This window comes from Dermochelys coriacea, chromosome 12, assembly GCF_009764565.3.
Source record: "Dermochelys coriacea isolate rDerCor1 chromosome 12, rDerCor1.pri.v4, whole genome shotgun sequence".
NCBI lineage: Eukaryota > Metazoa > Chordata > Testudines > Dermochelyidae > Dermochelys > Dermochelys coriacea.
The window spans coordinates 43325244-43351107 of NC_050079.1; the positions used below are offsets into that span (position 1 = coordinate 43325244).

General features: G+C 45.3%; 1 protein-coding gene across 1 annotated transcript in view; it reads left to right on the top strand.

Moving 5' to 3' along the window:
• PMFBP1 (polyamine modulated factor 1 binding protein 1) overlaps positions 1–25864 on the top strand; it is a 371385-nt gene that overhangs the window by 186804 nt on the left and 158717 nt on the right. Inside the window, 1 exon segment of the mRNA XM_043494730.1 lies at positions 12434–12566. Within this exon segment, the coding sequence (XP_043350665.1) occupies positions 12434–12566 (133 nt within the window).

Consider the following 25864-nt stretch of genomic DNA (forward strand, 5'->3'; position numbering starts at 1 on the left):
GGCATGACTCTGGCTGGAGAGTCAAATAAAAGACATTCAGTCAGAATCCTGGGATTCACGGGAGCCAGCCTGAGATCACTCCAGCTTCCTGAGCTCTCCCAGGCAGCCACTTGGAGTCGTTGTCATGCTCTCAGTCAGTGTGTCATGCAACGATTCAAAGCCCTGCCTTTCTGAGCTGAGACACTACTCTGGTCTCTCTCTCTTTATGGGTATTACTAATTTTAAAATACTTTTGTCATGCTGTACCATGACAAACAAACCAGGTGGTAGGTGCTGGTGTGTGAAATTGGGATTGGACTAATAGGACATCTGCTCTAATAGTAAGCACAGGTGGTTGTGGAGGTGATACTCTTACATTTGAAGAACTAGACTGACCCTTTTAAAGAAGTTACCAGTCAGAATTATCTGTAACCTTGGATGGAACTCGCCAGGTGTCCGTAGGACAGGTGGGTTCTTACAGAATTACTGATGGTAATGGAAGAGTTTCCTTGTCCTGTTGTCCAAGAGCAAAGCATCTGTGGGAGGTATTGCGGCAGTATGGAGGCCCATGGGAGACATCACTGAGAAGTGTCGGGGGAGAGGGGGACAGCAGATCTATGGGAGACATCACTAAGTTGTAGTGGAGGGCTGGGGCCCATGAGAGGCTTCAGCACTACAGCCTGTTGGGGGGATGGCCGACCTATGAGAGGCATTGCTACAGCCTGCCATGGGGAGAGTGGGCCCACAGGAGGAATGGTTTATAGCCTGTTTGGGGCTGGTGGCAGGCCTGCAGCAATTGTCTCTACAACCCGTTGGTGGGATGGTGGATCCGTGGGAAGAACTCCGGAAGACTGGAAGAAAGCTAATGTTGTGCCAATTTTTTAAAAGGGTGGATGGGATGACCTGAGTAATTATAGGCCTGTCAGCCTGATATTGATCCCAGGCTGATGCAGGACTCAATTAATAAAGAATTAATAGAGAGTGATATAATAAATGCAAATCAACATGAGTTTATGGAAAATAAATCCTATCAAACTAACTTAATATCTTTTTTTAATGAGATTACAAGTTTCATGGATAAAGGTAATAGCGTCGAGGAATATACTTAGACTTCTCTTGGTACTGCACAACATTTTGATTATAAAACTAGAACAATATAAAATTACATGGCACACATTAAATTGATTAAAAACTGGCTAACTGATAGGTCTCAAAAAGTAATTGTATACTTTTGTCATTGAGTGGGTGTGTTTACAGTAGGGTCCTGCAGCAATTGGTTCTTGCCCTACGCAATTTAATGTTTTTATCAATGACCTGAAAGAAAACAAAATCATCACTGATAAACTTTACAGATGACACAAAAATTGGATGTGTGGTAAATAATGACGAAGACCAGTCACGGATGCAGAGTGATTTGGATCACTTAGTAAACTGGGAGAAGCAAACAATGTTCATTCTTCTTCGACTGCTTGCTCATGTCCATGCCATTGTAGGTGTGTGTGTTTGCCACATGCACTGGTGCCCCAAGTTTTTCCCTCAGCAGTATCCACAGGGAATCGGCTTTGGTGCCCTCTGAAGTGGCTCTGTATGGCACAGTATGAGGGGCGCCATTGGATCCCCCTACCCTCAGTTCCTTCTTACCACCAGTGACAGTGCTGGAACATCTTGCTTCGGCAAGCTTTCTCGTTCTTAATCCGTTGATACAAACTTTTGCCTGTATATAGTTAAAAGTTATTAGTTTCCCTTAGTGTAGTTAGTTAGTCCTGGACGGGACTCAGCGTATCGACAGCACAGGCCTCCGGTACCTGGACGTGCCGTTGATGCCCAAGGCCCTGCAGGTGCCAACCACGGCGGTGCCCCGTTCTAAGGGCAAACCTGCCCAGTGACCTTTCCAGCAGTCCCCATCTGTGCAGCACCACTCCCCACCTCAGGGAGTGTCCTGCCAGCGCTCGCCCACACGGAGCTGCCAGGCCTCAGATGTAAGGAGGCCGGCCCGGAGCACATCGGATTCAGGGCCCTGCTCACTGGGCTCGAGGTGCAAATTGCCAGTGATTTGGTGCAGGCCCATGGAGGTGCACCTGTCCCTGCAGTCCCGATATAGGACTGGCCTACCCGCTCCCCTGGTGTGCGGCACCACTCCAGGGACACAGGACTCCAGTGGTCCCAAGAGCCTTACTACCAGTCACCAGAGCACTGGTACAAGTTGCCACGGTCGAGTCAACGCTCCACGCCTCACTGGTTGACTTGCTCCCATTCCCGCTCGATGGACTGGCACCGCTCAAGAAGCATGAGGCCTCAATCGCTGGGCTGCCTTCGCTGATCCGCCGAACGCCATTGGTCTCTGGGAGCTTGGCATGGGGATTCATCACCCTCTGACAGATTCCTGTCGCAAAGCCGGGATTGGCACCATCGCGAATGGTCAGCACCGTCCTGGACACGAGACACGATCCCTCCTCTTGGGACTCCAGCACTGAGCAGGAGTCTATTCCTGCATGCCAGGGTCCCGCACTGGAGGTACCCACTCTGCCAGTGGCACTGCCCTTTGCATTGTGGCCCCCGGGCCAGTGGCCTATCCCCTGGAACCTTTGGAACCCTTGGGGGTTCCCACAGTCCTCGCAAGGGCCCAGGTCAGCCTCAGGGGCCTCGGATAAACCATCAACCACGGTCTCCCACCCGCCCCCCTGACAGAGAGCTCTGTGGAAAAGACCCCTCAGCTCCACCCAGCTCCCATGGAGGAACCAGTGAGCAGCCTTCGGAGGCGGCAGATCCTCCAGTGCCGGCTTCCTCCTCATCCTCACCTGACGAAGCGATTACAAGGCCCCTCATCTAGTCCCGCAGGATGATGCTAAGGCCCATCAGGAGCTGCTAAGAAAGGGCAGAACGCAAGTACCTTGTGCCTGCTAAAGATAATGAGTACCTTTACACACACTCTGCCCGAGCTCCCTGGTGGTCTTGGCCGTTAATGAATGGGAAAGGCAAGGCCAGCCAGGCACCACCCTGAAAAATAAAGGCTCGAGGAGGCTCAGTTTGTTCCGAAGAAAGATTTATTCATCCTCGAGCCTCCAGCTGTGGGTGGCCAACCACCAGGCCAGATCCAGGGTGGGAATGATGGAGGCCAGGGAGACCTTCAGAAGAACTTCAACTTCTTGAGGTACTTGTTGAGGTCTCACAGGTCCAGAATGGGTCTCAGACACCCCTTGGCTTTGGGGATCAGAAAATACCGGGAGTAGAATCCCTTGCCCCTGTACTCCTGAGGGACTTCCTCCACGGCCCCCACTTGCAGAAGGCTCTGAACCTCCTGGGCGAGCAGTTACTCATGAGAAGGGTCCCTAAAGAGGGACAGGGTAGGGAGATAGAAGGGGGGGAACGGAAAGAAACTGAAGGGTATAACGCTGCGTCACGGTGTTGAGGACCCAGCAGTCCAAAGTTATAGAGGCCCATGCAGGGAGGAAAGGAGACAGGCTGTTGGAGAAACACAGGGAAGCAGGATCTGGGGAACAGGCTGGTAGGTTGCCCTCGGGCGCACCCTCAAAATGCCTGGTTACCACACTGTTGGTTGTGGGTGGAGCTCGACTGGACAGAGGGCGCTGACTGGTGACCTTACTGGCTTTCTGGCTGGACCCAAGATGTAGAGCCCAGGGTCCATAAGGTCGCCCAGGAACTCTTGAGCTCGTGCAGTTTGTGTCTGTTTGCTCAGCAAATAGAGCTTAGCCATCGAATGGGAGGTCCTGTATTGACTGTTGGACTTCCATCAACAGGCTGAGCCACTGCAGCCCTCCTCATCAAGATGGCCGAAGACATGGTTCTGGCCGCAGAGTCTGCTGCATCTGAGGCTGCCTGGAGGGCCGCTCTGGATACCACTTTACCCTCCTCGAGGATTGCTTGGAACTCCTTCTTGAGTTCCTCAGGCAGCAAATCCCCTAAACTCCCTCTAAGCTGCACAGCTGCTATTAAGCGCTGCACAGGCCCAGACCAGCCACAGCGCCCCAACCCCGGACCTGCAGCAGCTAGGGGACAGGCACCCCTCCCCCGACCCTGACCCAGCCCGGCTGGGGGAGAGGCGCCTCTCCCCCCCCAGGTGTTGCTGCTGGGAGAGCTCTCTCCCCACCGTAGCTCCGGGGAGCCCCACTGCACCCCAAACGCCTCAGCCCAGCTCCATCCCAGAGCCGCACCCACAGCTGGAGCCCTCACCCCCACGCACCTGAATCCCTCTTCTCCAACCCTGAGCCCCTCATCCCTGGCCCCACACCAGAGCCCTCACCCCCCTGCACCCCAACCCTTTGCCCCAGCCCTGAGCCCCCTCCCGCACTCCAAATCCCTCAGCCCCGCTCTGCCACATTAATTTTGTTATGTGCACCAATATGGAGGTGATGTGGGGAAAAATTAGAGGGAACACTGTGGGCCACACCTGACAAAGGTGCCTGCAGTTAGAAATAGCTTGTCTGCATGACACTGATTGCTTACAACTGTTGTTCTCTACAGATATCAGGCAAAGTGTGTGAAATCTTTAAATCTTTAACAAATCTCTCATTAATCCCAGCTAAATAGATTAAAACCTACTGCAGGCTTTAAAAAGAAGAAGCTGCTCAGTTGTAGGGCACTGAAAATATAAATGGTGGAAAAACAGTAAAAACAGATTAGTTTACAAATACCAGGAAGTGAGCAGTTTTCATGCAAGTAGTACCTAAGGAGAAACAGAGCAGGATGTTCCCAGTGCTTGGGGTACTTTCTGATTGGTGGGTGCAATGGGTAGTTAAATACCTAAGGACTGTAAAATGCACCCAGCTAAGGAAATTGCTTCTGTAATTGAAAATCAAGCTGAGATTTTGTGGGATCAAACTCCCAGTAGGATTTGTTTCAATTATAACTGAAGTGGTGGATTTATTCATTACAACCTTCTGTTCCTTTTCTAAGTTTAGACTGTTTATTACAGCTTTTTAAGAAGAAATTCTGAATGTAAATTCTCTAAACATTTTTATTTTTACATTTAATAAATTCAGGGGAAAAAACCCTCATGGCTCATATTTTAGAATCCAGCTGTGTAGTTTTGGGCATGTTGTCCTTCAGCGACCCCTTTCTCTCCCTCTTTTTTCTCCTGTCTGTCTGTGTGTCCCTGCCCTTTCTCACACTGTATGTTTGCTGGTTCTTCTCCATTAGTGGGAGAACTAGAACTGTGAATGTTGGCACTTATATATCTTAAATCTGCCCAGAGTCCTTAGCCCCAGGATTTCCAAGAAACCACCATGACAGTTGGCAATGAGAATTCTGGGTTGAGCTCTGATGCCATGAAGTGTTATGTGGCTGAACAGAAACAATGAAGATTGCTCCTCAGGATTAAAGGTGACAAGCAAGGGAACTAGCAGGTTCACTGAGCTAAGTGAGAAGAAAGGGAGATCAGGAGACTGTTTGTGGGATGTCACTGGAATTTTGAAGAAGCAATGTTGACTGACTGACTAGGCTGAATGCATCAGACTGATTTCTGCGTGACCATACCCACATCTGAGCCCAGCTTTGTAGAAGTTGAAGGCTCCTGCAATCCTCTCTTCTGCTGCTCACCTTCTGTGTTCCCAGGAATGCAGAGTCTTTAGTGTAAGCCGCCTTAGTTCACAATCTCATGGGTTTGCACCGCTCTGGTTGATAGTGTTCAGTCAGCGGGGCCAACGGTAGTGGTTCTGTTTTGTACCATATGCTCTGAGATGGGCCAGAACAGTGATCTGAATGTGGATGATACAACTAAGTTCTTGATTTGCTGCACATTTCTTTCCTATATGTTAGAGGAAGAGAAGCTCGTTGAAGGTTCTAATCCTGCGATAGCAATTGTTCTGTTAAAAACACTGGCACTTCTTGTTAAACAAAATGACCTTTTCTCCAGCCACATCAAGGAAATGGCTGAAAAATGATCCAAATACGGTAAATAGTTCTTGTCATTTTCCTCAGACGATCACAGGATATTGTAGTTAAATGCTGAGATCTGCCCAGCCTGCTCCCCAAATGCTCAGTTTCCTGGCCCTGCAATTTGCCTAAGGGTGCAATAAGTAGGTTAATACTTGCTTTAGGGTTAGCCTGAGGGTTGGCATTCCCAGTAGGCAGAGCCGAGTTCTGTTTGTGGTGTTTTTGTGTGTGTGAGCTCATGCACATATAAGCCTGCAAGGTGATTTTCATTTGCTCCCATTTTGTTATTGTATGTTGTTCCCTCGTCATTTTCACCGCAGCAATGGTGACAGCGATGTTTGTTACAAACAGGCTCCCTTCCCCCCTTCCCGCCCCTGCACACACAAAGGCTTGTTGATTATTAAATCATTGCTTTTTTGCTGCAGTTTGCTTTTTGTATCTCCTCTGTGTTCACTGTTTGTATACTAATATGAGGAGCCTAGGTAATAAAATGGAGGAACTAGAGCTACGGGTGCTGGAAGTTAAACCAGATATTCTAGGGATAACAGAAACATGGTGGAATAGTAGTCATGACTGGACTACAGGTATTGAAGGGTATGTGCTGTTTAGGAAAGACAGAAATAAAGGCAAAGGTGGTGGAGTAGCATTGTATATCAGTGATGAGGTAGAATGTAAAGAAATAAGAAGTGATGGAATGAATAAGACAGAGTCTGTCTGGGCAAAAATCACATTGGGGAAGAAAGCTACTAGAGCGTGCCCTGGGATAGTGCTTGGGGTGTGCTATAGACCACCAGGATCCGATTTGGATATGGATAGAGACCTCTTTAATGTTTTTAATGAAGTAAATACTAATGGGAATTGCGTGATCATGGGAGACTTTAACATCCCAGATATAGACTGCAGGACAAGTGCTAACAATAATAATAGGGCTCAGATTTTTCTGGATGCAATAGCTGATGGATTCCTTCACCAAGGAGTTGCTCAACTGACAAGAGGGCATGCCATTTTATATTTGGTTTTGGTGAGTAGCGAGGACCTCATAGAAGAAATGGTTGTAGGGGACAACCTTGGTTCGAGCGATCATGAGCTAATTCAGTTCAAATTAAATGGAAGAATAAACAAAAATAGATCTGTGACTACGGTTTTTGATTTCAAAAGAGCAAACTTAAAAAAATTAAGGAAATTAGTTAGGGAAGTGGATTGGACTGAAGAACTTGTGGACCTAAAGGCGGAGGAGGCCTGGAATTACTTCAAGTCAAATTTGCAGAAACTATCAAAAGCCTGCACCCCAAGAAAGGGGGAAAAATTCGTAGTCAGGAGTTGTAGACCAAGCTGGATGAGCAAGCATCTTAAAGATGTGATTAAGAAAAAGCAGAAAGACTACGAGTAGTGGAAGATGGGAGGGATCAGCAAGGAAAGCTACCTTATTGAGGTCAGAACATGTAGGGATAAAGGGAGAAAGGCCAAAATCCATGTAGAGTTGGACCTTGCAAAGGGAATTAAAACCAATAGTAAAAGGTTCGATAGCCATATAAATAAGAAGAAAACAAAGAAAGAAGAAGTGGAACCGCTAAACACTGAAGATGGAGTGGAGGTTAAGGATAATCTAGGCATGGCCCAATATCTAAACAATTACTTTGTCTCAGTCTTTAGTGAGGCGAATGAGGAGCTTAGGGATAATAGTAGGATGACAAATGGGAATGAGGATATGGAGGTAGATATTACTACATCCGAGATAGAAGCCAAACTTGAACAGCTTAATGGTACTAAATCGAGGGGCCCAGATAATTTTCATCCAGGAATATTAAAGGAACTGTCACATGAAATTGCAAGCTCATTAGCAAAAATTTTTAATGGATCTGTAAACTCAGGGGTTGTATTATATGACTGGAGAATTGCTAACATAGTTCCTATTTTTAAGAAAGGGAAAAAAAGTGATTCGGGTAACTACAGGCTTGTTAGTTTGCCATCTGTAGTATGCAAGGTCTTTGAAAAAATTTTGAAGGAGAAAGTAGTTAAGGACATTGAGGCCAATGGTAATTGGGACAAAATACAACATGGTTTTACAAAAAGTAGATTGTGTCAAACCAACCTGATCTCCTTCTTTGAGAAGGTAACAGATTTTTTAGACAAAGGAAATACAGTGGATCTAATTTACCTCGATTTCAGTAAGGCATTTGATACAGTTCCACATGGGGAATTATTAGCTAAATTGGAAAAGATGGGGATCAATATGAAAATTGAAAGGTGGATAAGGAACTGGTTAAAGAGGAGACTACAATGGGTCACACTAAAAAGTGAACTGTCAGGCTGGAAGGAGGTTACTAGTGGAGTTCCTCAGGGATCAGTTTTGGGACTAATCTTATTTAATCTTTTTATTACTGGCCTTGGCATAAAAAACAGGAATGTGCTAATAAAGTTTGCAAATGACACAAAGCTAGGAGGTATTGCCAATACAGAGAAGGACTGGGATATCATACAGGAAGATCTGGATGACCTTATAAACTGGAGTAATAGTAATAGGATGGTTTCAGAGTAGCAGCCGTGTTAGTCTGTATTCGCAAAAAGAAAAGGAGGACTTGTGGCACCTTAGAGACTAACAAATTTATTAGAGCATAAGCTTTCGTGAGCTACAGCTCACTTCATCGGATGCATTCAGTGGAAAATACAGTGGGGAGATTTATATACATAGAGAACATGAAACAATGGGTGTTACCATACACACTGTAACGAGAGTGATCACTTAAGGTGAGCTATTACCAGCAGGAGAGCGGGGGAGGGGGCAACCTTTTGTAGTGATAATCAAGGTGGGCCATTTCCAGCAGTTGACAAGAACATCTGAGGAATAGTGGGGGGTGGGGGGGAAATAAACATGGGGAAATAGTTTTACTTTATGTAATGACCCATCCACTCCCAGTCTCTATTCAAGCCTAAGTTAATTGTATCCAGTTTGCAAATTAATTCCAATTCAGCAGTCTCTCGTTGGAGTCTGTTTTTGAAGTTTTTTTGTTGAAGGATAGCCACTCTCAGATCTGTAATCGAGTGACTGGAGAGATTGAAGTGTTCTCCGACTGGTTTTTGAATGTTATAATTCTTGATGTCTGATTTGTGTCCATTTATTCTTTTACGTAGATACTGTCCAGTTTGACCAATGTACATGGCAAAGGGGCATTGCTGGCACATGATGGCATATATCACATTGGTAGATGTGCAGGTGAACTAGCCTCTGATTGTGTGGCTGATGTGATTAGGCCCTAGGATGGTGTCCCCTGAATGGATATGTGGACATAGTTGGCAACGGGCTTTGTTGCAAGGATAGGTTCCTGGGTTAGTGGTTCTGTTGTGTGGTGTGTGGTTGCTGGTGAGTATTTGCTTCAGATTGGGGGGCTGTCTGTAAGCAAGGACTGGCCTGTCTCCCAAGATTTGTGAGAGTGATGGGTCGTCCTTCAGGATAGGTTGTAGATCCTTGATGATGCATTGGAGAGATTTTAGCTGGGGGCTGAAGGTGATGGCTAGTGGCGTTCTGTTATTTTCTTTGTTGGGCCTGTCCTGTAGTAGGTGATTTCTGGGTACTCTTCTAGATCTGTCAAACTGTTTCTTCACTTCAGAAGGTGGGTACAGCTTTCATCCCCTAATGCCCCTACTCTACTTGCGCTACATTGATGACATCTTCATCATCTGGACCCATGGAAAAGAAGCCACTGAATGCATCTGATGAAGTGAGCTGTAGCTCACGAAAGCTTATGCTCAAATAAATTTGTTAGTCTCTAAGGTGCCAGTAATAGGATGAAATTTAATTGTGAAAAGTGCAAGGTCATCCATTTAGTGATTAATAACAAGAATTTTTGTTATAAACTGGGGATGCATCACTTGGAAGTAACAGAGGAGGAGAAGGACCTTGGGGTATTGGTCGATCATAGGATGACTATGAGCTGCCAATGTGATATGGCCGTGAAAAAAGCTAATGCAGTCTTGGGATGCATCAGGCGAGGTATTTCCAGTAGAGATAAGGAGGTGTTAGTACTGTTATACGAGGCACTGGTATATTCATCTGGAATATTGTGTACTGTTCTGGTCTCCCATGTTTAAGAAAGATGAATTCAAACTGGAACAGGTCCAGAGAAGGGCTACTAGGATGATCCTGTCTTATGAAAGGAGACTCCAAGAGCTTGGCTTGTTTAGCCTAACCAAAAGAAGGCTGAGAGGAGATAAGATTGCTCTCTATAAATATATCAGAGGGATAAATACCACGGAGGGAGAAGAATTATTTAAGCTCAGTACCAATGTGGACACAAGAACAAATGGATATAAACTGGCCATCAGGAAGTTTAGATTTGAAATTAGATGAAGGTTTCTAACCATCAGAAGAGTGAAGTTCTGGAACGGCCTTCCAAGGGAAGCAGAGGGGGCAAAAGACTAAGTTTGATAAGTTTATGGAAGGGGTGATATGATGGGATAGCCTAATTTTGGCAATTAATTGATCTTCAACTATTAGCGGTAGATATGCCCGATGGGATCTTAGATGGGGTTGGATCTGAGTTACTACAGAGAATTCTTTCCTGGGTGTCTGGCTGATGAGTCTTGCCCACATGCTCAGGGTTTAGCTGATCGCCATATTTGGGGTCAAGAAGGAATTTTCCTCCAGGGCAGAAAGGAGATGTGGGGCATAGGTCACTTGCTGGAGGATTTTCTGCACCTCGAAGTCTTTAAACGATGATTTGAGGACTTCAATAGCTCAGACATAGGTTAGAGGTTTGTTACAGGAGTGCATGGGTGAGACTCTATGGCCTGCATTGTGCAGTAGGTCAGACTAGACAATCCTAATGGTCCCTTCTGACTTTAAAGTCTGTGATTAGTTCCTACTACTGTCCTGCCCAATTTTTGACTCCTGGGTTGGGAACAGGCAGTGGGAGCAAGAGACAAGGGGAGAGACGTGGAGGAAATGCAAACGGAATTTGTGTCTCTGATTGTGACTTGCTCACTGCACGGACAACGTTATTACAACAAGTGGAAATGGATGCTGGTGTCTCTTATGCTTCCTAGCCGTAGCCTGCATGCTGGATTCTCTCCTGGCTAACTAATGGCAGAACCCAGTTACAATGCACTGGCAGCAGAAAGTCTGCCTGGAAGAGGGTTGCAATATTATAAGGCACCTGCAACCCACATTATTTTGCTTAGGGACCCAGAGCCAGCCAGTGCTGTCCCAAAAGCCAGGAGCCCAAGAAATACATCAGATCTGCATATCCCCTAGGCATTATCCACCAGCGAGGTATCTGTGGAACCTAGAATGCAAGTTAAAGCTCTTTCCTGCAGAATCCCTGTGAATAGCTCTGTGAAGAGCAGCTTCCTCCACTGGCTTAGGGGATGCAAATTGCATACCCAGCCTGTCTTAACAGAGGTGAATCGAGTACCACATATTCCCCTCCTGTGTAAAGCCTGTGCGAGAGGAAATCTCACCTGTAAATCTCAAGGGGTGTGTTAGATTGACAGTCTGCTGAATCTTCACCTTGGAAAGGAGGGGCTGGCAGCTCTGCAGACAGTACAAGGCGCATGGCTTGCCAAATGCTTTATTGGGCTGAGATCTGTAGAAAAACACCCTACAGATCCCTGTCCCACAAGAGAGATTCCCTCCATGCTACCTCAAGTCCCCACCACTCCATCTCAAGTCACCTGGCACACCATTCTACTGTACAGCCATTGAAATGCCCTTGACAGCCCATCACCTCTCAGTGATATCCTATTTTGCACCATAAGCTATTGTGCCCTGAAAGGGGACCATTAATCCTTCCTTTCTCCTGGACACACTGTCTGAGCACCCACACAGCAGTCACAAAGGAGATGGGGATGACTAGGTGGTGGTGCAGAATGCTACCACGTAGCTGCCTTACCCTCCCCCAACCTAGTCTTGTAGATTTTTTGTGATTTTGCTCCCCTTTGCACCATGCATTGGATGGGAGCATCTGGGTTCCTGTGCGGACAGTCACAGCCATGTAGCTGGTGTCTCTTTACCATGCCCTACATACTGAAGACAGTGACTGTGTGCACAGGGCTTTTGATGTCCCCTGCACAGGGTCCTACATCCCTTCTGCACCCTGCCTCACTAGTGTCCTTAGGAAGAGGCTCTGCCGAGCCAGACAGTGGCATGGGGGGGTAGGGATTGGGGCTAAATCCCAGCTGGGATTCTTCCTGGTCTATGCAATCAGGAGCAGCTGAACATAATCTTCAAAAGGGCTGTTGGCATGAGAGGCCAGCCCTGGGGTTTGCTGACCAGAAGCAGGAGCTCTGAGATGTAACAGCTGCTCTGTTTATGGTGGGTTTTTTTATTGTTTGCTAGAGTTTAGACTGTTCAGCTGCAGGAAAGAAAGGTGGCCTGAGACTTTATTTTGTCAGTTGATTCCTGTAAATTAGCAGTAGCTTCTAGAGAGGATGCCTTATTGTTTAGCCTGGGCCACCTGTGCACATTCTCTCTGGCTGCTAAGACTCATGTCACAAAGACATGTCTCTGATTTCCATCTTTCCTCTGCCGGGAGTCCTTTTTCACTGGTATTTTAATTTGTTTCAGTGTCACTCCACCACAGCAAATAATGGAGCAAGAAGAACTGAGGGTTCAGCTGGCATCTAAAGAGCAGCTTATTCATCAGTTAAATGTCCATCTGATGGAGGCAAATCACAGCCAGGAAAAGTCAAAAGCAGAGGTAGGTTCTGCCTTGCTTGCAGATACCATGTGTCTGCTCTGAATGAACCATGCAGGAAGGTGTCTGCACAGCTGTTTCTTGCAACTCAACTGCTTGTAGCACTGATGGGAAGCCTAGCTTTGTGAATCCTAAAAGAGTCCAGCCCATCACAGATGATGGCCACTTACGATTGACATTGGGAAAGGAGTAGATGGTGGAGGTGAAAGATTCAGATTCCAGGCCACTGATTTACAGTGAGACAAGATGACACTGTGCTGAAAGGATTCCCCAAGTGACTGAGTGACCACAGATTGTGGCTAGTGGTGACTGGGTTGATGGAGAGTGATCACTGAATCTGATCACAGGTAAGGAAAGGAAAGGATCTCCAGAGGTAAGTTAAGAGGAGTCTAACCACATAGACACTAGCACTGCGATTGAAACAGACCCTCACAATTTCCATTGCGAAATCGGCTGGTCATTTTGATAGATCTTCGATGGAGGGAACATGAAAACATCTGCTCAATGCGGAGTGGCAGTCAAAAAGGCTAACAATGTTAGGAACCATTAGGAAAGGGATAGATAAGGTAGAAGATATCATAATGCCACTATATAAATCCATGGTACACCTACACATTGAATATTGCATGCAGCTTTGGTCACCCTCTCTCAAAAAAGATTGATTAGAATTAGAAAAGGTGTAGAGAAGGGCAACAAAAATGATTAGTAGTGTGGAGCAACTTCCATATGAGGAGAGATTAAAAAGACCGAGACCGTTCAGTTTAGAAAAGAAACAACTAAGGGTGGGGGAGACCATGATAGAGGTCTATAAAATCATGAATAGTGTGGAGAAAGTGAATAAGGAAGTGTTATTTCACAAAACTCAAGAACCAGGGGTTACCCAATGAAATTAATAGGCAGCAGGTTTAAAACAAACACAAGTTCTTCACTCAGTGTATGGTCAACCTGTGGAACTCGTTTCCAGGGGATGTTATGACAGCTAAAAGTGTAACTGGGTTCAAAAAAGAATTAGATAAGCTCATGGGGGATAGATCCATCAATGGCTAATAAGCAGGATGGGCAGGGATGGTATCCCTAGCCTGTTACTGCCAGAAGCTGAGAATGGGTGACAGAGGATGGATCACTTGATGATTACCTGTTCTGTTCATTCCCTTTGGGGCACCTGGCATTGTCCACTGTCGGAAGACAGGATACAGGGCTAGATGGACCTTTGGTCTGACTCAGTATGGCTGTTCTTATGTTCTTATCTGCAATAGGTACACTGCCCTCATTTGTGAGAGAATGTATTAGCTAAGATGATCAGGCATGTAGCCCCATGCTCTGGGTGTCCCTAAACCTCTGAGTGCTAGAAGATGGGACTGGATGACAGAAGATGGATACACTCAATAATTGCTCTGTTCTGTTCTCTCCCTCTGGAGCATCTGGCACCAGCCATTGTCGAAAGACAGGATACTGGGCTAGATGGACCATTGGTCTGACCCAGTATGGCCATTCTTATGTTCTTATTTTCTTCTGCATACTTAAATATGCATATAGCTAACTACCAAGCGGTGATGGCCAGGTGTCAGTTTGAATTGTGGGAGAAGATGGCTCTTTGCACAAGCATCTACCAGAGGACTAAAGGAAGTTGACATCATCCATTATTAATGAAGGCCAAAATATAGCCAGACATGCCCTTAGGGCATCACTTGTCGTATCTGATGCTGTCTCTAGATCATTGGCCACAGCAATAACTCTATGTAGACATGCTTGGCTACATTCCTCTTCTCTCCCACCGGATACTAGGCCCAAAACAGAAGATTTACCCTTTGACAAAGATGGCTTATTTAGTGTTAAGACTGATGATACATTGGTAAGCTGAAGGACACTGTTACAGCTAGGTCTCAAGAACTCATGCCACCTTACAGAAGAACTTCTACCCCAGTGTTCAGATATCACAGACAGCACGTACCAACTTCTTCATCCACTTCTTATCAGAAGAGGCAACTGTACCATCAGCAGCACCATCAGCCACAAACATTCTCAGATACATGACAGGAAGAAACACTTCAAACCTTATATGAGCACAAAGAATCCCTCAACCACATCTGCTTTACCACATGCCAAGCCTCAGGTTTGACCTGTTAGTTGACAGCTTCAAATCAATTTTAGTAAATCAATTTGGGAGCTTTCTGTCCAAATTTTACAATGCTTGGACAACTATCATCTTGGACTTAATGGGTTTTAGATATAGTAAAAGAAGGTTATACTATCCCATTCAGATCACTCCCTCTGTACAAATCCCTCCCTCTCTCCCTCTTCAGGGACCTCTCCCACAGGAGTGTGTTATGGATAGAAGTACAAGCTCTTCTGAGCATGGTTGCTATAAAACAAGTTCCCTTGGCTTCCAGAAACAAAAGATTCCACTCCCATTCCTTTCTAATCCCCAAAAAGAAGGGAGACCTCAGACTGATTTTAGGTCTCTGGGATCTAAACAAATATATCAGGAAGTTTCAGAAAGCATTCAGGATGCTTTCCTGGGATCTAATTATTCTGCTCTAGATTGGTTTGCTGCTCTTGAACTCAGAGGCATATTTCCACATTCCCATTAGATCATCGCACCAAAAGTACTTATGCTTTGTGCTTCATTTATACCACTTTCAATGCAGTCCTACCTTTCAGTCTCTCCACTTCACCCAGAGTATTTACAATGTTTAGCTCCAGTAGTGGCACATTTAAGAAAGCAAGTTTCTTCTGTATTCCCGTATTTAGATGATTGGTTGCTAAAGGACCAATGCAAAGAAGAATTAGAGGCAGCCATTCAGAACACTTATTCTCTATTTGGAACCCTGGGTCTCATCAAAAACAAACAAAAATCACTTCTCATTCGCTTCATAGGGGAGCCCTTCGACTCTGTCAAAGGAAGGGCCTTTCTGCTGGAGGAGAGGGGTCCTAAAATAACAGATTCCATACCTTCACTGATGACACCCAGTTCACATGGCAGAGCTTTTTTTGAAGCCACTGAGATTAGTGGCATCGATGACATTTGTAGCACCTATGCCAGACTCAGAATGAGGCCTCTTCAGCCTTGATCCTGAAGAATTCCTACCCCAACATTGTCAGCAGGCTGAAGAAGGTTATAGAACCGCCCAAGACTCTTCGTTCTCCAGCACAGTAGCTACATTCATAGACTGTGCCCAAGGAAGTATTCAGCCCATGTCAGCCACAGTTAATAGTAACCACGGATGCATCCAAGGTAGGCACATCTTTACGCTCAGGTAGTAAAGGGTCTTTGGAGCCCCAAAGAATCCCAGGTTTCAGAGTAGCAGCCATGTTAGTCTGTATCCGCAAAAAGAACAGGAGTACTTGTGACACCTTAGAGACTTACAAATTTCTTAGAGCATAAGCTTTCGTGGGCTACAGCCCACTTCATCGGATGCATAGAATGGAACATATAGTAAGAAGATATAGATATATATATAATATATATACAGAGAAGGTGGAAGTTGCCATACAAACTGTAAGAGGCTATTAGTTAAGATGAGCTATTATCAGCAGGAGAAAAAAACTTTTGTAGTGATAATCAAGATGGCCCATTTAGACAGTTGACAAGAAGGTGTGAGGATACTTAACTTAGGGAAATAGATTTAATATGTGTAATGACCCAGCCACTATTCAAACCAGTCTCTATTCAAACCCAACTTAATGGTATTTAGTTTGCATATTAATTCAAGCTCAGCAGTTTCTCGTTGGAGTCTGTTTTTGAAGCTTTTCTGTTGCAAAATTGCCACCCTTAAATCTTTTACTGAGTGGCCAGAGAGGTTGAAGTGTTCTCCTACCAGTTTTTGAATGTTATGATTCCTGATGTCGGATTTGTGTCCATTTATTCTTTTGCGTAGAGACTGTCTGGTTTGACCAATGTACATGGCAGAGGGGCATTGCTGGCACATGATGGCATATATCACATTGGTAGATGTTCAGGCGAATGAGCCCCTGATGGCCTGGCTAGTGTGGTTAGGTCCTATGATGGTGTCACTTGAATAAATATGTGGACAGAGTTGGCATCAGGCTTTGTTGCAAGGATAGGTTCCTGGGTTAGTGTTTTTGTTGTGTGGTGTTTGGTTGCTGGAGAGTATTTGCTTCAGGTTGGGAGGCTGTCTGTAAGCAAGGACTGGTCTGTGTCCCGAGATCTGTGAGAGTGAGGGATCATTTTTCAGGATAAGTTGTAAAACTTTGATGATGCACTGAAGAGGTTTTAGTTGGGGGCTGAAGGTGACAGCTAATGGCATTCTGGACAACATGGCTGCAGTTTATTACGTGAACAAGGAAGGAAGGACTGTCTGTAAGCAAGGACTGGTCTGTGTCCCAAGATCTGTGAGAGTGAGGGATCATTTTTCAGGATAAGTTGTAAAACTTTGATGATGCACTGGAGAGGTTTTAGTTGGGGGCTGAAGGTGACAGCTAATGGCATTCTGGACAACATGGCTGCAGTTTATTACGTGAACAAGGAAGGAAGGACTTATTTGACCCACCTATTCAACAAAACGATAGAGCTATGGGATTGGTGCATATAGTACATTTACCTGATTGCTTTACATATTGTAAAAGAACACAACAAGTTAGCAGATTGCCTCAGCAGAGAATTGTCACAAATGCACGGATGGTCCCCAAAGAATTCATTAATTCAGGATATCTTCAAACATTGGTGATTATTAACTGCAGACCTGTTTGCCAGCACACTCAATGCAAAATGCCCTCTTTTCTGCTTACAAACAGAAGTGAACAGGCTATCTTTGTCCGACACATTTCTCCTAAACTGCGGAATTGATCTCATGTATGCATTTCCCCCATTCCCTTTAATTCCCAAAGTTCTAAACAAAGTAAAGCAAGATTCTGCCAGGATGACTGTAATCACTCTAGCATGGCTGAGACAACAACCGACCTACTACACTTATCCCAAGGCAATTACAGGACTCTGCTATTATGATGGACCTATTTTCACAGCCACAGGGGAAAGTGCTCCACCCAGACCTCAAATTGTTATCTCTAACAGCTTGGGTGAAAGGATGTGGATGGGAATAGAGCGCTCATGATCCACTGAGGTTCAGTGAATTTTATTAATGCTAGGAAACGCTCTGCTAGAAAGTGTGATGACTTCAAATGGAAAAGATTCATGATATGGGCAGAAAATAGAAATATAGCTCCAGTTTCAGCCCCCATTCAGATGGTCTTAGAATATCTCTTACATTTAGAAAAAGAGGGTCTATCGTTACGACCTATTAGAGTACACTTAGCGGCTATTACATCATACATACACGTATTAGGGACTAACCCATTTTCTCCCATGACATAGTGAAGAGATTTTTGAAGGGTCTGCTGAACCTTTATCATTCACCAGAGACCCTGTCCCCTTGGAATTTTAATTTAGTACAGACTCAAATGAGGCCTTTTGAGCTATTATGAAATTGCTATTATAAAAGCTGGCTTTAAAGAAAGGTAAAATAGGGAGCAATCACTGCTGCTATACGAATTAGTGATCTGCATGCACTAATGGCAGATTCCTCCGTATTTTATTTTCCATCGGGACAAGGTGGTCCTTATGCTATATCCTAAATTCATTCCAAAAATTGTTTCCGATTTCCATGTAAATCAATATATAAATTTACCTGAATTTTTTCCAAATCTCATATAAGTAAGGGAGATGCTAGATTATATTATTTAAATGCAAAAAGAATGCAGTCATGTTACCTGGATAGAACTCATGACTTTAAGTTGTTTATCTCTTATCATAGAATATCAGGGATGGAAGGGACCTCAGGAGGTCATCTAGTTCAACCCCCTGCTTAAAGCAGGACCAATCCCCAATTTTTGCCCCAGATCCCTAAATGGCCCCCTCAAGGATTGAGCTCACAACCCTGGCATTAGCAGGCCAATGCTCAAACCACTGAACTATCCATTCCCCGCCTATTCAAAGGGTAGGACCATTTCAGCACAATTATCTAGATGGGTCAGACTTTGTATAGGGGAGTACTATAGGGCAGCTTTGCTTTCCCCTCCAGGTCCCTTTAGAGCTCAGAGTATCAGGGAATGGCTGCATCTCCAGCAGTTTTCAAGCACGTTCCCATTATTGACATTTGCAAGGCCTCTTTGTCTCACTTCCGTATTGAGGTACTGCTCACCAAATGTCCCAAGAATGGGAGGATGCAGAGGGCACTTGAAGAAATGAAGGTTACTTGCTTGTAACTGGAGTTCTCTGAGAAACACTCTGCACATTCACACTCCCTGCCTACCTTCCATGCTTCTGCAGAATCCTAATTGTGTCATTACTCGGTATTTCCTGTTAGCATTTTGAAGGAACTGAGGCAGCAACAATGCCAGTGCCCCTTCTGTGGCCACGCCCCTGACTGGCACAAGCACTGGGCACAGGAGGGAAGGGGTGAGATGCCTCTAAAAGGCACTGTTCTAGAAGGTTCCACTGTCCTAGCTGCACCAGGCTGATGCATCCCAAGGTGGGAATATGCAGAGGGCACTTGAAGAAGAATTCCAGGTACAAGTAACCTCCATTTTCCAGTCTTGTTGATGACCCTTATGGGGCCAATATGTTTTCATGTGTTGGAATTTCTGGGTTTTCATTTGCTTTTTTTTTTTTTAAATTAGGATGTTTGTACAACTTTACTTTGTCCCCGTTGTGTGTATGAATCACAATAATCTTTAATTACACCATCATGTACTATTTTTTCCACAGGATCCCTGCTCTAGTCAGTGCACAGGATAGACAACAAATCCCTTCCATCCCTGATATTCTATGATAAGAGATAAACAACTTAAAGTCAGGGGACAAAGTAAAGTTGTACAAACATCCTAATTTAATCCCTTCCCCGCCTATTCAAAGGGTAGGACCATTTCAGCACAATCATTATCTAGATTGTGGTCTAGATAGTGGTCTGTGGCCACGCCCCTGACTGGCACAAGCACTGGGCACAGGAGGGAAGGGGTGAGATGCCTCTAAAAGGCACTGCTCTAGAAGGTTCCACTGTCCTAGCTGCACCAGGCTGATGCATCCCAAGGTGGGAATATGCAGAGGGCACTTGAAGAAGAATTCCCACAGAAGGGGCATTGGCATCGTGGCTGCCTCAGTTCCTTCAAAATGCTAACAGGAAATACCGAGTAATGACACAATTAGGATTATAACACATATAGATAAGATTGATAATGTCATTGATGATAAACGGACTTTTGTATTATAGAATCATAGAACTAGATGGGTCAGACTTTGTATAGGGGAGTACTATCGGGCAGCTTTGCTTTCCCCTCCAGAAGAGAAGAATGAGGGGGGATTTGATAGCTGCTTTCAACTCCCTGAAAGGGGGTTCCAAAGAGGATGGATCTAGATTGTTCTCAGTGGTAGCAGATGACAGAACAAGGAGTAATGGTCTCAAGTTAGAGTGTGGGCGGTAATAATCTTGTTTGTTGCAGAAGTTGTAAGGTGTGGAGTGAATGAGGGAAGAGAGTGCAGGAGGGTCTCATGGTTCAGGCAGTTGAATGTCAGCCTCTGCCATATGATTCTGTATGATTCTGGGCAAGTCACTTAAATCACATTTTTCACAGTTGCCCTCTAATTGTGTGTTCCTCATTTTCTAGACTGCCCAACTTGAAACACCTGAAATCTGATTTGCAAAAGTACTGAGCACTCACAACTGCAACCGAAGTCAGTGGGCACTGTGCTTTGAACATAAAAAATGCTATAAAGTGAAATATTAGGCATTAATGTCTCAAATTGAACACCTATAATTAGTGGATGTTTATGACAATTTTGGTCTTAATTTCTCTCTGCCTCTATTCCCCATCTGTAAAATGGAAATAATTATACCCCTTTTCCCTCACAAGGAAGTTGTGAAGATAAATTGATGGATTAATGTTTGTGAAACACTCAGATATTATAGCAATGAGCACTTGTGATGGGATGTACTTAGGGTTATCACCTTTGAAATGCAAAAAACTCAGCACTCCCAACAAGGCAAGCCCACCGCAACCCCAACCACAAGGTAACTCTGCAACTCCCCACTTTCAACAGCCACTTATAGTATCTAGAGAGATAACACATATAGATAAGATTGATAATGTCATTGATGATAAACGGACTTTTGTATTATAGAATCATAGAATATCAGGGTTGGAAGGGACGTCAGGAGGTCATCTAGTCCAACCCCCTGCTCAAAGCAGGACCAATCCCCAACTAAATCATCCCTGCCAGGGCTTTGTCAAGCCTGAGCTTAAAAACTTCTAAGGAAGGAGATTCCACCACCTCCCTAGGTAACCCATTCCAGTGTTTCACCACCCTCCTAATGAAAAAGTTTTTCCTAATAGCCAACCTAAACCGCCCACACTCTAACTTGAGACCATTACTCCTTGTTCTGTCATCTGCTACCACTGAGAACAATCTAGATCCATCCTCTTTGGAACCCCCTTTCAGGGAGTTGAAAGCAGCTATCAAATCCCCCCTCATTCTTCTCTTCTGCAGACTAAACAATCCCAGTTCCCTCAGCCTCTCCTCATAAGTCATGTGTTCCAGTCCCCTAATCATTTTTGTTACCCTCTGCTGGACTCTTTCCAGTTTTTCCACATCCTTCTTGTAGTGTGGGGCCCAAAACTGGACACAGTACTCCAGATGAGGGTTACCAATGTTGAATAGAGGGGAACAATCACATCCCTCAATCTGCTGGTAATGCCCCTACTTAAACAGCCCAAAATGCCATTGGCCTTCTTGGCAACAAGGGCACACTGTTGACTCATATCCAGCTTCTCGTCCACTGTAACCCCCAAGTCCTTTTCTGCAGAACTGCTGCCGAGCCATTCGGTCCCTAGTCTGTAGCGGTGCCTGGGATTCTTCCATCCTAAGTCCAGGACTCTGCACTTGTCCTTGTTGAACCTCATCAGATTTCTTTTGGCCCAATCCTCTAATTTGTCTAGGGCCCTCTGTATCCTGTCCCTACCCTCCAGCGTATCTACCTCTCCTCCCAGTTTAGAGTCATCTGCAAACTTGCTGAGGGTGCAATCCACGCCATCCTCTAGACATGGAGCCATTGATCACTACCCGTTGAGCCCGACAATCTAGCCAGCTTTCTATCCACCTTATCGTCTATTCATCCAGCCCATACTTCTTTAACTTGCTGGCAAGAATACTGTGGAGACTGTATCAAAAGCTTTGCTAAAGTCAAGGAACAACACGTCCACTGCTTTCTCCTCATCCACAGAGCCAGTTATCTTGTCATAGAAGGCAATTAGATTAGTCAGGCATGACTTGCCCTTGGTGAATCCATGCTGACTGTTCCTGATCACTTTCCTCTCCTCTAAGTGCTTCAGGATTGATTCTTTGAGGACCTGCTCCATGATTTTTCCAGGGACTGAGGTGAGGCTGATTGGCCTGTAGTTCTCTGGATCCTCCTCCTTCCCTTTTTTAAAGATGGGCACTACATTAGCCTTTTTCCAGTCATCTGGGATCTTCCCCGATTGCCATGAGTTTTCAAAGATAGCGGCCAATGGCTCTGCAATCACATTCGCCAACTCCTTTAGCACTCTCGGAGGCAGTGCATCTGGCCCCATGGACTTGTGCTCGTCCAGCTTTTCTAAATAGTCTTGAACCATTTCTTTCTCCACAGAGGGTTGGTCACCTCCTCCCCATGCTGTGCTGCTCAGTGCAGCAGTCTAGGAGCTGACCTTGTTCATGAAGACAGAGGCTAAAAAAGCATTGAGTACATTAGCTTTTTCCACATCCTCTGTCACTAGGTTGCCTCCCTCATTCAGTAAGGGGCCCACACTTTCCTTGACTTTCTTCTTGTTGCTAACATCAACATTATCAGCATGTTTGCCCGCCAATCTTTGTAGTGTTTTGTTTAGCCAGTTGCCATTAAATGTGCAATTTCTGATGCGAGCATTTTTTTTTCGGGAGTGTAGTAGGATCACTCGCACCATCGCCCTGATCTTCGATTATTTAATATGCCTCAGGTGTGTCCTCACTCTCACGTGCTTCAAACCCTCTCTCACACGTGCACACAATGGTGGGCAGACAGCTGCTGTATTTTCAACAGTTTTGATCTGTCATCGCTTAAACTGGGAAGTGGGAACACTGCAGCATTTTTAGCTGGACACAGAAACTTTTACCATTAACTATCCCTGTGTATTGTGATGATGATGCAAATCTTTAGAGCCATGTAAAAAACCCCAGCAGGATAAATTATTTTTCTGGCAACTAGCAAATCCATAAAAAAACTGACAAGGCCAGTCAAATACCAGCTGGGTTATAACCCTAGTTGTACTGGGGCCTTTGAGGCCCCCTGCTGGAGGCCTCATGGTCCTACCAGACTCTGCCCCAAAAAAGGAGCAGTGAAAGTGGATCCTCCAGTCCTGCCTAGAAAGGGTTCAGGGAAGCAGCCAATTCGAGCACAGCAGACTCAGTTAAGAGGAGGTGCCAGGCCTGAGCTGGTCAGTTGCTGGCTGTGACCAGAAGGGTGAGGAAGGAGTGGAAGACTGTAAAATTCCACGGGTAACGGAAGAGAAACCCTGCTCAAGCAGGGACAGGTCTGGGAAGCTCTCCAGGCACAGAGACTTGAGAAATTAAAAAGGAGGCAAAGACTGTTACAAGCTCTCCAGGCAAAGAGGCCTGGGCGAAGACCCTGAGAAGTCAGGACAGGGATGGAGCAACTCTTCAGGCAAGGAGGCCTGGGAGAGACCCTGCTCAAACAAGGAACAGCCAGAGTAGTCAAGTAGGTGATGGGACAGGGTGGGAAGCAGTTCAGGTAGAGTGACCAGATAACAACTGTGAAAAATAGGGACAGGTGGGGGGGTAATAGGTACCTATATAAGATAGCCCCAAATATTGGGACTGTCCCTATAAAATTGGGACATCTGGTCACCCTAAGTCCAGGCAATGCAGTAGCAGCAGCTATTAAAGAAAGCAGCCCATGGCTGTTATTTGCAGGGTCCCTAGGTTGGGACCCAGAGTAGTGGGCGGGCTCGAGTCCCCCTACTTGCTACTGGGGAAGTGACCTAAGCCCCAAGAAGTTGATAAGACTCAGCACTAAAAGTGCAAGAAAAGGGCTAGAATTTAAACAGACCTACAGACAGAGAGAGCGCCAACCATTTGTTGGACTGTGTTACCCCAGAAGGGGTTCTTTCATGTATGTGACACTAAGCTGCGGGGAGAGGTAGATATGATGGAGGGTAGGGATAGGGTCTAGATTGACCTAGACAAATTGGAGGATTGGGTCAAAAGAAATCTGATAAGATTCAACAAGGACAAATGCAGAATTCTGCACTTGGGAGGGAAGAATCCCATGCACCGCTACAGACTGGGGATTGACTGGCTAAGCAGCAGTTCTGCAGAAAAGGACCTGGGAATTACAGTGGACGAGAAGCTGGATATGAGTCAGCAGTGTGTCCTTGTTGCCAAGAAGGCCAATGGCATATTGGGCTGTATTAGTAGGAGCATTGCCAGCAGATTGAGGGAAGAGATTATTCCCCTCTATTCGGCACTGGTGAGGCCACACCTGAAGTATTATGTCCAGTTTTGATCCCCCCCCCCCAAATACAGAAGGGATGTGGACAAATTGAAGAGAGTCCAGCGGAGGGCAACGAAAATGATTAGGGGGCTGGGGCACATGACTTACGAGGAGAGGCTGAGGAAACTGGGGTTATTTAGTCTGCAGAAGAGAAGAATGAGGGGGGATTTGATAGCTGCTTTCAATTACTGGAAGGGGGGTTCCAAGGAGGATGGAGGTAGGCTGTTCTCAGTGGTACCAGATGACAGAACAAGAAATAATGGTCTCAAGTTGCAGTGGGGGAGGTCTAGGCTGGATATTAGGAAAAACTATTTCACTAGGAGAGTGGTGAAGCACTGGAATGTGTTACCTAGGGAGGTGGTGGAATCTCCATCCTTAGAGGTTTTTAAGGCCTGGCTTGACAAAGCCCTGGCTGGGATGATTTAGTTGGAGATTGGTCCTGCTTTGAGCAACGGGTTGGACTAGATACCTCCTGAGGTCTCTTCCACCCTGATATTCTATGTGACTGTGTGTGACTTGGCCAGAGGGCTGAGCCACTGATGGGCAACAGCCAACGAGGGGGGGCACCCACAAGAGGTGAGCGTGCCCCATCACAGCACCACAGAAAATCACATGAGAAAATTAATAACTATGTATTCAGCGCAGGGTTTGATGTGTAAAAAAGAAGGCTGGAGCCACACATTGAATGATGAGAATAATAAAAAAAGAGTAGTTACCTGTTCTCTGAGCATTATCGATCCTGTACACTCAGAGACGGGGGTCCTGTGGAAAAATATGATCATGTAATTAAAGACTGTATCATAATGCATATGCACCAGGGGACCAAATTAAGGTCACATGGGCAACCTTAATGCTGGCATTTGGAAACTTTTTGTGTGCTTGACTTTGCAACATTGGTGTTTTTTTAAAATAGCTCTGTTGTATGTAATATTTTTTTAAATGAAGGAATTACCTCTGTTCTCATGAATGTTTTCATTCTCACTCCCATTAATGAAAATTGCACTGGTCAGGCATTCTTTGAAAGCCTTTCTCAATAGTAAATGTTAATAGAGACACCAGAGCATTCTCTCGGCTATTAATCTGAAGATAATAACAGGCCCATTTCTTAAGTACACACAGAAGAAGGAGAAGAAGAAATACTGGCTATGACACTAAATGAATTGTCTTCCTCCATGCCCTTGTAACCTAGGGCATGTAGTGCAGGCTGGCAGCCACTGCGTTACAGATTTAAAAGTGCTGGAATCTCTCAGTTCCGTAGCATGTTGCCTGATGGATTGGTGAGTAATGTACTTGAGGAGTGCATTACTAAGCCCCAGACTAATGGCTAGCTGTTGCCCATGGCTCTTGCTACAGATCATTCATTTTGCTATTCATAAACTGCCAGTCTGTGTCTGGCACTTATGCTGCTTGTGCTGAACGCCACCTGTCTTCCTGCTTAACCCCAGGAAAGTATTTCCCAAGTTTTCTCATGACTGATAGAAGAAATCAGGAGGCTAAGGTGCAATGGAGCCTTTCTTCTCACACGCACTTCTGGAGACTATGGTACAGGATGGGAAATAAACCTGCCACCAGCTCTTTCCAGGATATATTCACGCTACTTGCTGGGAAATTTGTATCCACCAAATTTCCTTTTTCAAGGAGAATGAAGTTCCAGAAGACCATGAAAAATCTGAGGGAAAGGGACATCATGTGTGGTGTGTCTGAATATAGTTCCTAAGAAAGGAACTAGCCTCTCTCTCTGTCTCTCTGATGGCTTATCAGCTA